General features: G+C 41.9%; 1 protein-coding gene across 1 annotated transcript in view; it reads left to right on the top strand.

Annotated features, from left to right (window-relative positions):
- The window catches only part of NET1 (neuroepithelial cell transforming 1), a 70,605-nt gene that overhangs the window by 29,521 nt on the left and 25,402 nt on the right, over positions 1 to 15,682 (top strand). Inside the window, exons 2-3 of the mRNA XM_084611933.1 lie at positions 9,831 to 9,897; positions 13,858 to 13,917. Coding sequence (XP_084468059.1) covers positions 9,831 to 9,897; positions 13,858 to 13,917 — 127 coding nt within the window. The remainder of the gene's footprint in view (positions 1 to 9,830; positions 9,898 to 13,857; positions 13,918 to 15,682) is intronic.

Raw genomic sequence — 15,682 nt, forward strand, 5'->3', positions numbered from 1 at the left:
CAATAATAATAGAAATGTACAGATTGACAAAGTAAGAAAAATGCTGCTTGACAGCTTATTAGATATTGTCATTAAATAATTATTGTCTAACACGCCCATAATTTCCTGCAACTGTGAAAATTTAAATTGATAATCAGAAAAAATACATCAATATTATCTGTCAAAACTGTTTGTTTGTTTTTTAAAAAAGTTGAATTCTGCCAAGCCTATATATACTCTAATCCAACAAATCCAAATCCAACCTGGGATGCCCATTTTGTACACCTTTTAGAATTTTACATGTGCTATTCTGGTTACACAGGATTAAAGGCACAGACACCTGATACTCTCAACATTCTGTACACAGTCCTTCTCCCACCCCCTGCCAACAAGACTTGAAACAAAGAAGATTTTCTTTTCAGACAGTCAAAAAATCAGTATAAACATGCTAGGTAACCATTATGAAAATAATTTGACCGAAACATTTGTGTTTCTAAGATCCTCCTAAATGATCACAGAAAATATACTGCAGATGTGCCCATCTGCAATGTCCGTGTAGCTGGCAGGGTTACAGAAATGGCTACATGTTGCTGAGCACTACTCTTTACCCCTTTTGAACTGCAATTTTGAAGGACATCACCTCAGTTAGTTTTGAGATGAGATCATTGGCCTAGATAGTTCCTGCTGTGGTCCGGGATCGAATTCTGAGGGCAATTCTATGGGCTCATAGCTCCTGTTATCTTCAGTAGAAGCCACTTGGGTATATCAGAAGGTCCTACTGGTTAGTCCAGGAAGACACTGAACAATGACAATACTTCCTTAGACATGTAATCTGTCACTCTTGATTGTTTCACATTAGAACCAATCTACTAGGCTTTTTTATCTTTAGGATATGTTATATAGTAAATTGCCCAAACTTCCAGCAGGAGGGTTATTGGGGCCACTTGTCTCCTCCCTGCTATGTTGCCAAACCTGGTTTGGTCCCTTTTGCCTGCATAAATATGGGTGTCTGATTTTGTGCATCCTTTGCAGATTACCTTTCAGATACAATGCTAAAGCCCCATTTTTCCTTTTTGGGTTGCATTTTGGCCATTAAGCTTCATGTACCTTCAGCGTGGAAATCAGGACTGTAGTCGGCAACACACTTTTTAATACAGAATCATATGTTCTTAAGCACTGTTGAAAAGGTAGGCATGACAAGACGGATGGAATTATTTTTGTCTGGTTTTGGTAAGCACCTCATTTCCTTAAGCCGAGAGAGCACACCAAAGCAGATTTCTCTATACTTTCGGGCAGTCTCAATATCCTTTCTCTAGTTTGGAGAGCTTTGCCTCTGCAGAGTATAGTTGCAGTTCTTACATCTGGAAAATGTTTAACTTGTTCACCTAACTCCCCCTGTTCTCCCTCCAGAGTTAATCTGAGCCAAGGGAAAAAATGTTCTTTTAAAACAAAATGCTCCCTGCTTCAGCCTACTAGTGGTCTCTTTCCATTGTTCTACAAGCCCCTTCAAGCCCCTCATTAACTTGCAGAAAATGCTTGGTGCATGTTACTTGTGTGCCTGCCTTTCCTCCAGCTGTATCTGCTCAGTCTATCATGAAGGGAGGGATACTGGGAAGAACGATACAAGATAATTATCTATTAAGAGGAGTCTCCTTTCAGGAATCAGAATGAATAACTCTAGCCACAGGTACTAGTCATTCACTTCTGGGTTTCTTAGGGGGAAGGGTTACTTTTCTGCAACACCAAGTTGTCCAGGAAAATTGGTCTCTAAGGGTCTGTCCTCACTGCCACTGGAAGCGAGCCTCCCAGCCTGGGTAGACAGACTCCCACGCTAGCTTGGCTTCAGCTAGTGTGCTAAAAACAGCAGTGTGGATGTTGCAGTTCTGGGGGAGACTTGGGCCAGCCACCCAAGCTCAGATGCGGGGGGGGTCATGTGGGCTCGAGAGCCTGAGCTGCCACCCAAACCACGACATACGCACTGCTATTTTTAGTGTGCTAGCCAAGCTGAGCTAGTCCGTGTCTGTCGACCCCGGCTGGGGTATAGACGTACCTCAGAAGCTTTTCTGTTTGGGGATGTTCTGTCGGATTAGTTTGTTCACTCCAAGTGCAGCAATTTAACTATATCAAACTGAAGTGCTTCCACCCTGCTTTGTTTATGGTATTTTCCGTGTTAAGCCTTGCATCCATGCACCTCTGCGCTTGTTCAAATTAACCGTGCAGCATTCTGGACAGATATCCTATGGTGCAATGTGCTATGTACAACTCTGTGCTCTGATTTTTCTTGTCAGGCATTGCAGGGTGCCTGTCAAAAGCTACAGGAAATCTGGGGCTTGGGGTCAAACTAACAAACTCCCATGATTCCTCTCGTGGCATCCCATAATTCAGCTATATTTTGCCTCAGTGCCATTTTTGAACAGCTGTCTGGCAACACAGAAAATGCATTGCTAAGCACCATGATCATGAACAGGTTGACACATCTGTATTGACAGTCGCGTAGGCGGATGGATTTGGCTATGTGGTTCCATAGGGCTTTGAATCATAGAATCACAGAATATCAGGGTTGGAAGGGACCTCAGAAGGTCATCTAGTCCAACCCCCTGCTCAAAGCAGGACCAACCCCCAACTAAATCATCCCAGCCAGGGCTTAGTCTTTGGATGTCTTATGCCGCAGCAATACAGCTGCAGGAGGAGGAAAAGCAGATTGATAAAATCAAGCAGTTACTTCTGCTGGGCGTTTATCTGGAGCAGCTTTACTCAGTGGATTGCCCTTTGGGCTCAGTTGACTAGCGCTGGCAGGTGGGACAGGATAGTGATGCAGAACTGGGATGACCAGCAGAGATGGCAGAGCTACAGAATGACAGTCAAAAGCCACTTTCCTAGAAATCTGCAGAGTTCACCTTTGAGCTGCAGCAATCAGACACATGAGAATTCTCCTCAGCATGGAGAAGCATGTAGCTATCCCTGTCTGGAAGCTTGCCACACCCCGTTGCTACCAGTCTGTAGCTAACCAGTTGCGTGTTGGTAGATCAACCACTGGGGCTGTTGTCATGGATGTTTGTAAGGCTATGAGAAGGGTGGTGCTGTGCCATGTCATAAAGCTTAACAGTGCACAGGAGGTTATTGATGGTTTTGCACAGATGTGCTTCCCACACTGTATGGAGCTATTGATTGGACACATACCTATTCTTTGCCCCCTACATCAACCCAAAGACTTCATCAACAGGGAGGGGTATTTCTCCCAGGTACTGCAAGGCCCGGTTGATCACCACAGAAAGTTCACTGTTCATGGGGTGGTCTGGAAAGGTCCAGGGTGCTAGGGTCTTTAATAACTCAGGCCTGTTTTCTGGAATGACCAAGGGAATTTTTGCACACCCCTCCCCCTGCAGACCCTGTGGACATTAATGGATCAGTGGGAGCAGGGGGTGGAGAGGCTTTCTGACCATTATGGATGGGTGCTGGATGGAGGTGGCCTGTGATATAGATATATAGATACACATCACAGGTTACCTCCATCCAGAGAGAGACATATATAGGAGGTCAGTTCCTTCTGGCCGTAAACTCTGACAGCCAGAGAGGGTGCCGCTGAGAAATTCCCCAAGGGGTCAGGGAAACAGCGTCAGTGATGCATTTTTAATCCTACTTAGAGGCCAGGGTGCAGTTGTGGGTAATGAAGGTGGTATAATCAAGGCAATGACTGAAATGTTGTGCATTGATTTTACTGGGAGTTGATGCTGTGGGGGTAGGGTTAAGCTGTACCTCCGTGAAACTCTTCAGCAGCGTTGTACCAAAATATATAGTGTTAACAAATAACATAGGGAACAAATTACACTACTTTAAGATTTTTGTTTGTTTTTGTTTTTTTGTTGTATTTTTTAAATTCAAGAACAATAGAACTATGACATGGCCAAGTGACGGAGTGCTCTCAAATTCTGTAGGTGGTGCGCTTCAATGAGTTCTTCATCTCCAGAGTGGTTGATTGTTGTGGGAAAGACCAGTAATGAGTGGGTGAAATGGTGGTCCCAATATGTGTTTTCCATAATTTGCAGGACAACACAAGGCTGGGGTGCAATGCTTGAGCTTTGTAACAAAGATGCTCCATCAGAGCTGGTTACCTCTGCATCATGTCTCTTTCCAGGGCCATGTGCTCCATTTCAGTCCTTTGTGAATGCTGTTGGAAACCATCACTCCACATGTCTGTCTTTGTGGCCCTCTGTTGGGATGCTGTCACTAGTTCCTCTAAAATAGCCTCTGTTGTCTTCCCCAACAATCCAGCAATGTTCAGTTTAGTATTCATCTGTTTCCCATGCGGGTGATCTTTGCGTTGTGGCATGTCGTGGAGCCCGGTATGCTTGCAAGAAATCAGTAGTGAAGGTTATCCACAATTGCCCTTCCAGTTTAGCCGTTTGAAAACTCTATTTCAAACTTCTGTTAAACCATTCGGTTTCCCCATTGGCTTGAGGGTAGTACAGGGATGACCTTCTGTGTAAAATGTTCCTCTCTGCTAGAAAAGTTTCAAACTCCAGGGAAGTAAATTGACTACCATTATCTGAAACCAGTTCTTTGGGATTACCTTCCCTGCTAAAAACTGAAGAGAGGACCTTAATTACTGTAGCAGAAGAGATTTGCGATGTAAACGCTACCTCAGGCCATTTACTGAAATAGTCTATTAAAGTGATGGCATAACGGAGGTCACTTGGAGCAGTATCAAAGGGTCCTACAATGTCAATCACCACTTTTTCCCATGCAGATTCAGGAAGAGGAACAGGCTGTAATGGAGGGGTACATGTCACTGCTGTCTTATCATGCATTTGGCAAGTGACACGGGATTTTATGAGTGCTTCAGTTTGAGAGTCCATCCCTGGCTACCAATACAAATCCCGTAGTCGTTGTTGGTTCTGACAATTCCTTGATGAATATCGTGTGCCAGCTGTATGAGTTTTGACTGTAATTCTTCTGGCACAAGTAGCTGGTGTGTACCTCGTAGCACACAACCATCAAGCAAAGAAAGTTCATCCCAAACTCTAAAATAAGGCAGCAAAACTGGGTCAAGGTTTTTAGGGTTACTGGGCCATCTCTTTGTCAGAAATTCCCATAGTTTTTGTTGAATTGGACACACTGAACAAGCAGCTTGAAATTGTTCTCTTGTAACTGCAGTAAGAGTGCTTGTAATAAGTGCAACTACTACATCCTCATCCTCCGGTGGACCATCTGGTGGCAATCAGCTACCACTTTTTGGTTTCCAAGCTTATATTCCAGTTCATAATTGAAAGAGAGTAGTCTTGCAGACCATCTAGCAATATGATATCCTGCTCTTCCCAGCCCTTTCATGGTGAGCAACGTCGTCAAAGGGCTGTGGTCTGTGTGTAAGTTCTCCATTTTTCAGTAGACCAGACACAAGCAAGTGCATCTTTTTTGACTGTAGAATATTTCCTCTCAGAATTACTTAATGTCCTTGAAGCAAATGCAACAATCCTCTCTGTGTTGTCCTTATGAAGTTGCATGAGGACAGCCCCAAGTCCATAATCAGAAGCATCAGTAGTTACAATTGTGGGCAATGCAGGAGTGAATAGTGCAAGTACTGGACTATGTACAATCAAGTCTTTCACCTAGCTTGTGCATCCATTGTCCACACTAAGGTTGAACTTTTCCGTAGTAATTCTCATAATGGTTCAATGACAGAAGCATAATTGGGAATGAATTTTGAATACCAGGAGGTAAGACCCAAGAAGGAACGTAAGGTTGTCAAATCTGTTGGAGGAGGAGCATTTGAAATTGCCAGGATATGATCTGGACCAGGTTTTAGTCCAGCCTGTGAAATTATATGCCCCAGAAAGGAGAATTCAGTTTGTCTAAATTTGCATTTGGACCTATTGAGCTTGAGGCCTGCTTTGTTGATGCAGTTTAGTACAGACTGCAAGTTATTGTCATGCTCCTCAGAAGTATTTCCAAACACGATAATACCATCCAGATAGCACTGAACTCCATGTTGATTCTTCAGAATCAATGACATCATTTTTTGGAAGGCACTTGGGGCAGATGCGAGACCGTATGGAACACGTTTAAAAAGAAATAGTCCCTCATGTGTAATAAATGCTGTGAGGTCTCTGCTGTCTTCATGCAACATAACCTGGTAGTATGTGAATCTGCAAATCAAGAGTAGAAAACATCTTTGCACCATGGAGTTCTGCAAATACTACTTCTATGTGAGGAAGAGGATGGCTGTCAATCACAATAGCTTTGTTTGGCTCCCTTAAGTCCACACAAAGGTGAATGCCTCCACCCTTCTTCTGTGTCACTACTATAGGTGAAACCCATTCCGAGGAGTCAATCTCTTCAATAATGTCCTTTTGAACAATTTTTCTAATTTCCTCTGAAACAGCTTCCCTGACTGAAAATGCTAAGCACCGTAACTTCTGTCGTACAGGCATCACATTATTCTGCATTTTAACTTTATGCAGAAACCCATAAGCACAGCCGACTTTCTCCTCAACCTGGTGTTGGGTCCCAGCTGAAACTGGTGTGTGTACCGCAAGAGTGCTTTGCTGAGGAAGATCAATTCGTCCATTAACTACTCTGAGATTTAAGACAGCCAATAAATCTCTGCCAAGGATAGGAATGCCTTTGTGGACAATGTAGAACTCTGCAGTTACACAGCAATCCCCAAAAGTAACTATTACTGACAGGCAGCCATGTACTGGAATATGGTTTTTCAAATAGCACACCAAGTTAAGTTTGGGTTCAGTAAGAGGCACATCTTTAAAATAATGCAAATAGATGGAATCAGGTAGTATAGATACTGATGAGCCAGTGTCCAACATTAGCTGATTAGAGTGTGATGTGCCTAAGGGTATGGCGGAAACGTTTACAGTGCACTTTGTTCTGGAATATGTGCAGTAGTTATTTTGTCCACGCTCAGCACAGTAACATCTGGTATTGTAACTGCATGCACCTGTTGACTGAACTGGCTGCTGTGACATACTTTAGCAAAATGCCCAATCTTTTTGCAATGATTGCACTGAGCTACTTTTGCCGGACATCCTGTGTAGCTTGCAAGGTGTTGTGGGGATCCACAGCAAATGCATGCTTTTACTGTATTTTGAATTCGCTGATTCGGTGGTTTTCCATTAGTTTTCCTCTTGTAATCATTTGTCTGCAGCGATAGTGAACTTTTCTGCAAAGGAGTCACAGCCTGGACTGTGCCTCCTGTATCCATACTCATTATTTTGGCTTCAGCTGTAGCTGACTCAATCTGAGTAGCAATGGTTATTGCTTTTTCTAGTGTAAGTTGTGGTTCTAGAAGTAAGTGTTCTCTTACACGAAGCATGGTCATTTTCTCAATGAGCTGGTCTCTAATCATCTCATCTGCCATATTCCCAAAGTCACAAGTTACAGTCAGACTCCTCAGGGAAGCAATATACTGCATTATAGTCTCCCCTGTTTTCTGCTCATGCTGGCGAAATCTGTAGCAATTAGCTACTACGTTCACTTTTGGCACAAAAAGTTCTTTAATGCAGTGAGTGCAGTCTCCTATTTATCATCTGCAAGGGGAAAAGTGTAAAATATATGCTGCCCTTCTGCTCCAAGGCAGTGGATTAGCAGAGCATGCTTTCTTACTTCAGAAATCTCTGTAGCAGTGATTGCAAGCAGATAAGTCTCAGACATATGGATCTAGGCAGTAGAAGCAATTGGAGGCTCACCTGGGCTTTGCAGAAAGGGTGCAGGTGGGTTCAGAGGCAGAAGATCCATCCTCGTCTCCAGAATGTTGTAGCAACCAGGCAAGGTACTAACAAACTTCAACAGGACTTTATTTTTAAAGTGGAAACCTCTTTACCAAGCTGCTGCTGCACCCTCGGTAGCTCTAACGCCGCCTCCTCAATTTCCCCTCCTTCCTTCCTGTTTCCTGTCCTTTCAGACTTCCAACAGCTAATGGTCCCAGTTCTAATAATTACAAGCAGCAACTAAACACCACATGTAGGTGCTAAGGGAAATCGGAATCTGTAATAGATTCGGTTAAACATTTCAGTCCAGTGAATTGGAATTTTCTGATGAAACTATATTTTGTCCAACATTTTCAAACCAGCGCTAGTCACAAGCTCACAAAGAAAACGCAGCACAGTAAAATCTGCCCTATTAGCTGATTCAACTGGCTGTCAGAAAGAGGGAACAACCCATTGTTTAGGACTAGTAGTTTGAGATGCAGAAACTAAACTTTGGGCAAAAGCGTCTCTTAATATGATGTTCAGAATAAACTAAATGTTGCTGGAAATGTACGTTAAATCCACTGGGCAGTGAAACTTGGAACCCAACTTGTTGGGTCAGCTGTAGTACTGTAGAATGACTTAGATGGATACAGTGGTGGTGTGGCTCTGTCGGTCCCAGGATATTTTTATTTAACCTTGTTCTGAATATATTGCTTTTCGACAGTTTTGCTTTGTTGGTGAGGATGACTTATTGAAAGAGCAAGCCTCAATTCTCAGTTGCAAGTTTATGCAAAAGCTGATAGCCTCATTTTCAAGATGCAGCGGACCTGCAGCTTTCATTGATTTCAACTCCATTGACAATGGAAAATGAGGCCAGATGTTTTTACTTCTCTCTGTCAGGATTGGTGTGGGATGTTTAGTTTCCTAAACTTGTATAGTTAGGAAAGTTATAATTTAGTATAGCTGATTGGTTCAGATTTTGACCTGTTTAGTCATGGTGACTCATACAGTTTCATTGTGCTCCCCTGTCTATAGCCATCTGTTGTTTCTCATCTTTTACTTTGAGAGTAACCTATTTGGGGCAGGAACTGTCTTTGTTCTGTTTTTATACATCACCTATCACAATGGGGACCTGGTCCTAGAGAAGGGTTCATGGTCACTATGATAATGTAATTAATAATAAATAGATGGCAAATGGGGGTGAGGTTGAGATTCAAGAGGTGCTCCTCTTGCCCCAGACAAAATTGTTCATAAGGAGTGGAGTATTCACCCACTGTCTCTGTGGCCTGTAATCCTTCAACCCAGAAACCCATCAGAAGAGAAGTCTGAGACCTTGTATACACTACAGGTTACTTCAGTATAATTTATGTCGCTCAGGGGTGTGAATAATCCACACTCCTGAGCGATGTAAACTATACCATCCGAAGCACCGTTGTAGACAGAGCTATGTCGGCAGGAGAGACATAGTTACAGCTTCTCTTCGATTGTCTCCATCACAATCGCTACCACGTGCACCTGTATCAGTGCAGCTGAGCCGCAGTAAGTGCTGTAGTGTAGGTGTAGCCTGAGGCTCATGGTTTTCTTCATACGGGAGGTTTTAGGGGATTTGGTACCTGAGTCGGATTCTCAAAGTCCTGGCAGGGTCTTCTATGATTAAGTTAACAAGTAGCAGCGTTCTGATCTGTCAGAAAACAGTCAAGGTTGTTCGGGCATCCTCTCAAATCTTAGCCTCTCTTCAGGTTACAGAGTTGTGCCTGTGAGGGAGAATTCAGAAACAAAAGACTGAATCTCAGGTGGTATCCTCCTGATATTGGGGGTTTTTTTTAGCATGGTCTACCCCCTTGGGGTGGTTCCGTTCCAGGTCAGGTTCCATCCATTTGGAATGAGGTACTTCATGTTGGACTTTGGCTATTGTGAGCTGATTACCTTGAGTTGAAAAAATCCACAGGAAATGTGATTTGTCACAGAGGTTACAAGTATTTAGAGCTGATTTGGGACACTTGCTCAGATTTGACAGTGTTAGCATGGGATGTTTTTACACCACAGAATTTTAAAACAACTAACAGGGAAAGGGGGAGTGAATTGTAGCTATTTTCTCAATTGCTGAAACAACCCATATTTTATTTACCTTTATACATTCTCAATACACAGATATCCTCTGCGACGAGGCAGCTCTTTCACATTTCTAACTCCTGGACCGCAGTGGGACTTCACTCTGGTGAGTAAAGCATGCACTATATTTGTATGGCAAAACAATCAGAAATAATCTAAATAAATCAGGTTCCTTCTTCCTGGATAAGGAAGAAAGAAACATATTGTTCTCTTTCTGGTTAGGCAAATATGAAGACTTCCTCACTGAGCCATTCTGAGACTCTTGAGTCACTAGTGACTCGTACATAATAGAGCTGATCTGCTTTGTTGGCCTTATCTTGACTGTATGCTTGTCGTTCTCTGAGTATCAAGATGGTACCTGCCGTTTTTATTTAGGCTACAGCTTTTGATCACTTAGCAGGGTAAATGTGACTGAGCTGGTACTTGAAACAGGATTTAAAATAGGACTGCAGAAGTAATATTTTGTAATACTGAAAAGCTGTAGCTTATTTATGGGTATAATAACTGAAGCACCCAAAAGCCTTACTGTGGTAACCCTTGTCCTATATTCTCCCTACTGCCATCTTTGGCTTGCCTTACATTGGTCACTCTTCAGGGCATGGACATTAAAGTGTCATCTATGTTTATAAGGTTGTGTGAATAATAATGCAGTGAAGTAGGGGAAATAAAAAGCTGACTTTAAAAAAAAAACTTTAAGGTTTTATCTGATGGTTACAGATTAACTTAATATTCATTTTTGAATCACAGTGGTTAGCCCTACAAATTATATCCTCTCAAATGATCCTGCTCCAGCATCACAAATTGAAAGCAATGAACTTATTTATCTCTATTTTCTATGTATGTTTTTCTCTGCTTTTCATTTTGGCTGTTTGTATATTCATGTTTTATTCTCTAACTCTAAATTAGAGTAAGTGTTGCTAGATTTCATACCCCACCAATGTAAACTGCAAAAAGCAAGGAGACTGGTGTTGAATGAGTTAACTGTTTATCTAAACTCTGTCATCAGTTCCCACTATCAATCTCAATTACCTGCTCTTAATCTCAGTGCACATAGCTTCTCCTTCATCCTGAAGAGCCAGTGGGCACCCTAGAACTTCAGCTCTGCTCTAGAGGCAGCTTCTCTTTCTGGCAAGCTGCTTGTGACTTGCTAGGGACAAGTTCTGGATGGACCTGAGGAAATACTTCAGACTGGGACTTTCCTCCACAGAATTATCAACTGTAAGGAGGGCTCACATGTATAGAGGATGGCCCAATTTTATTTAAATGAGCTTGGATATGTGACAAAAACAGCTAAAAGAGGGCATGGATAATGGAGGATGAATGCCTGGGTCGTGTTGCCCACGAGTCCCAACCCTTGCTGCAGAGTCTAGGGTCACATCTACAGTTGGAAGGCTTTGCCAGTATAGTTATGCCAGCATACTTTATCAGCAAAGTACATCTAATGTGGATGCAGCTATACCAGCAAAACTGATTTTGTCACTAGAGCTTATTCCAGCCAAGGCCCCTCCTTCCCCAAGTGAAATAAGCTATCCTGGGGTAATTGCATCTACACAAGGGTATTTTACTGGCATACCTATATATTGGTCACCACATGACACCTCATCGCACCCCTGAGTGACATAGTTATGCCGATGAAGTTTATAGTGTAGACCTGGCCTAGTTCTCTGGTTCAAATGGGCAACAGAGCCTCCTAACCCAAACTCTTCCCCTACTTCCATGCCTGCATTCCTCCTCTTTCTAACTTTCCAATGTCTGTACACAGTAAGGGCCCAGGGGTCTGTGAGTAAATCCCATTGAAAGTTGGGTTGAACCTTGGCATTGATGTGAGACCTGCTCATTGGAAACCTTCACATGTTCTCGTGTTTGGAACCAATACTGACCATATTGTTTTTAGAGAGGCAAGATGGGTGAGGTAAATGATAAAAAATGTTACCTCACCCACCTTGTCTCTGTCATATCCTGGGACCAACAGGGCTACAACAACACTGCTAACAACATACTGTTTTTGATACAAGAGACATTTGTCTGAAAACAGGGTTTTTGATCTTTGGGGAGTTTCAGTCCTGACGCACATTCCTCACCTGAAGTTCTATTCTTATTCTAGGACTTCCAGGTTGACAAAAAGCAGCAGAAAGGATCTTTGTTCTTTAGGTATTTGCCAGGTATTTTCATGCAAATGTTCCTAGTAATACAGAATGAGTGGGGGGAAATAGGATGACTAGAATTGTTTGCAGACTGAAAAATGCTGCTTTTCTATGATGTATTACTGGATCTTTACATTCCATCCTTGAGGGTTATTTAATTCAAATATTAACGGCATTCTTCTGTGTCTGTTTATGCTGTTTTGCTTACTTGTTTTGGAAAGACTTTTCCCTCAAAGAGTTTCATTTAAAAAATGCTCATGCTTTTTTCAATACCTCTGTGGTAGCCTGAATAATACTTCCTGACTTTTTTACAGACTAATACTTTTCATAGGAATATATTTTCGACATGACCTTTTTTCAAAAGGGTTTACATATCATGTCTTTGATTGTGACTATTGCTAGCCAGACACATAATGTCATAGAACAGTATTTATCATGGTTTTCCTTCTGCTATGCTGGTTAAGCCTTCTGGTTTGAGCAGTTTGAACAGGTGGGCTTTTTGGAATCTGTTTCTGTCCTGGTGCCATGTAAGAATGATACAGCTGGCTCTGTAGTCAAATGTCTGAGTTTTGAATGAAACTATGTTGGGCAGGGGAACTGGGCAATGCAGTACTTATTACCGAAGTCTAGCCAGTTTAAAAACAAAACTTTGGCTTTGCTTCAGAGCCCGGGTTTGGGTCCAGAGCTGTGTGTTGAAGACATTAATATACTTGACTTGCATAAAGGGAGGGGGGAATCTTCAAACCAAAAAGATGTGGTGTCTTAAAGTCTTGTATTGTTGCAAGTTCTAGTCAAAAATCTATTTTGAACTTTTTATTGAACTTAACCTAAAAAACAAGTATGTACCTGCACACGTTATCAACCCGGCCAAAAATCTCTTCTGAAATAATGACATTGAGTTCCGTATAAGCCTCACAAATGAAATGCCCATACGTATATTTTATAAGAAGCTTTTCCTCAATCAGCAAGTGGACCTCAGTCACCCTACTGGAGAGTTTGTGTATTGTCTTTTAGAACTAAAATATTCAGACAGAATAAAATGACTGAAAACCATGGAAATTCTAACTTCTGTTTGGTACTCTGGTTAGATTAAACTGCTGAGGAAGGAAAATACTAATGTGAGCGAATGTATTTCTGTGCTTTTGTAAGTAATATTTAAATATAAATTTGTCTGACTAATATGGACTGGTAAGAAGACCTATTGGGGTGGGAAAGAGTTGCCCAGTGGTAATGAAAACATTGTAAAATAAAATGTGGGGTTCTTGAAATCCAGAAGGGGAACTAGAAGCTACCCTTATACCCCAAGTTCTACTCTCACCAACATTGCTGGGATTTTCAAGGCCTCCTTAGGCTCCTCTGAGGAGCCCATCCATGCAGGTTGGGGTACATCTTGGGAATAATGGTATCATCTAAGTCCCCTTCAGGGTTCTGGAACCCCAACTCCTATTGACTTTCAGTGGGACCTGGCACCTAACTCCCTTAGACTCCTTTGAAAATCCCAGCTTTGTTATTAACTGCTGAGCTTGGAAACCATAAAAAGTATCTGATTTTATTAACTGAATGCCTGAATCCATTCAAAGTGCTAACTGCCACATGAATGCACTTCAGTCTCCATTGCTTTAGTTTTTCCTTGCTGTCTTTGGTTCTGTCTTCACAGTTATAATTATGGGGAGCATAAAGGAACAAGTAAACTTATAGGTGTATGATTTGTGGATGCAGTGAAGTGACAAGTCGAAATGCTTTTTCCCATTGCAAAATTACTCGTGAAATTATTTTCACCCACAGTTCTGCAGGTGCAGTAAGGAGGGCATCTTTCGGTTGGTTTCGAAATCAGGCCTTGTGTATTAGCATATATATATGGGGAGGCATGCTTTCTACAGTATAATCAAATGGTTATATATGATTGGTTTCTTTTATTACAGAAAAGGAAGCGGAGAGAGAAAGATGATGATGTTGTCAGTCTCTACAGCCTTGATTTTAAGGTAAGTCAAGCATTATGTTGTTCACCGTATTGTTCTATCAGGTTCAATTGTCCTACTATTGTAGTTTTATATAGCCCCCAGAAATTCCCCAATGTTTAATGTCTTGTGAAAGAAACCCAAGGAAGCGTATGAACACATTCAAGTGATGGGCACTCGAGATGTAAAATAACAGTGGTAAAGATGGCACTTCAAATTCTGCTTTAATTCATATTTCACTTAGGCACACAGTATTGCACTTCAGGCAAACTGGACTTTATGGTGTGTGTAACTCTTTCATATGGAAAACTTAATATTTTATAACAATGTGTTTAAGGTTAAAATGTGACTCCAGTGAATGTTCTGGGTGTTTAGAGTCAGAAATCTGCTTCCAGGGAAACAATCCAAGCCAATTCTTTGGAAAGGGAAGATTACTTGTAGTTTAGCTGTTCTGACAATCTGACTTAAAGCAAATTCTCAGAGTAGGGGGAGAAAGAGGGATGAAATATTCCTTCTGGGAAGTAGTAATTTTTGAGTTCATAGCTAATTAGTCTTTATGGCTTTTTAATCTTGATTTCTAATTTTTTGGTGGAGGGTTGTTTGTCTGACCTACACTAACTTCTCTACAGCCTTTGTTGCCATGATTATTTTTGTGATTGTGCACTATTTTATTAACTTCCTTACACTGTGGTTGGGTGTCAGTCACAGCTTGCTGCTTTCCATGAATGATTACTTCCATGCAGAAAAAGGCAGTGGATCCACTGCTCTGGACAAGCCTCTCCCTATATTTTCCCGGTATTTCAGTACATGTTCCTTCAAGTCAGGGCAAAAAAGAATATCAGATAGGGCTACTGTGTCACAATAACGATATCTACACATTGGGTAGGTTGCGGGGGTTCAGTACCAAATTGATGTCATTTTGTGGGCTTGTCTATGCTATGGGGACTACAGTGCCATAGTTATGCTGCACTAACCCCATAAAGTATATGCAGCCTACAGTGCTGGAAGGGTCTTTTCTGTCACTGTAGGTAATCCACCTCTCCAAGCATTGGTAGTTAGGTCAAAATGCACATTCTTCCATCAACCTAGCCATGTCTACACCAGGCATTAAGTCGGCATAGCTACATCACTCCGGGGTGTTTTTCACACTCCTGAGCAACAAAACTATATCAACCTATGTTTTAAGTATAAGCCAGGCCTGTGACTCCTCAGCTTTCCTAGGAGTGGTATGTTCAATAAACGTGCCAGCAGAAGGAACTTTTCAAAAAAAGCCCTTCATTCTGCTGGATTGGACAGAAATACCCACGAATTATGACTCACGTCCACAGTGGTAGATCACGGGGGGAGGGGATTGGCTTTTAATAGTTTTAACAGAGACTTCTGCAGGAAGGGGAAAGTCCCAAAGCACAAAGAGTTAAAAGCTCATAGTGTGTCTTTTGTTTAACTTGACCTTTTGCCTTGTTATTTTTAAATGGTTAGGCTGTCTGTGACACTCTAATTTGATAGTTCTGGAGTCACACCTACAAAATACACTCAAACACCTTTTCAAACTTTATTTATAGCTCTGATACTAGTTACCGTACAGCCTGTCCATAAGTTGTGTGTATTTAATGTATGTACATGCCTTTTAACACAATTGGCAAGGGTTAGAAAATCCTTAAAGCCATCAAAGTCAAAGCTTTAGGGCAGGAGTGACCCTGAGCCTGAGAAGGAGTCAGAATTTACCGATGTGCATTGCCAAAGAGCCACAGTAACAAGTCAGCAGCCCCCCGTCAGCTCCCCCCACATC

This window comes from Lepidochelys olivacea, assembly GCF_965140295.1.
Source record: "Lepidochelys olivacea isolate rLepOli2 genome assembly, chromosome: 1".
Lineage (NCBI taxonomy): Eukaryota > Metazoa > Chordata > Testudines > Cheloniidae > Lepidochelys > Lepidochelys olivacea.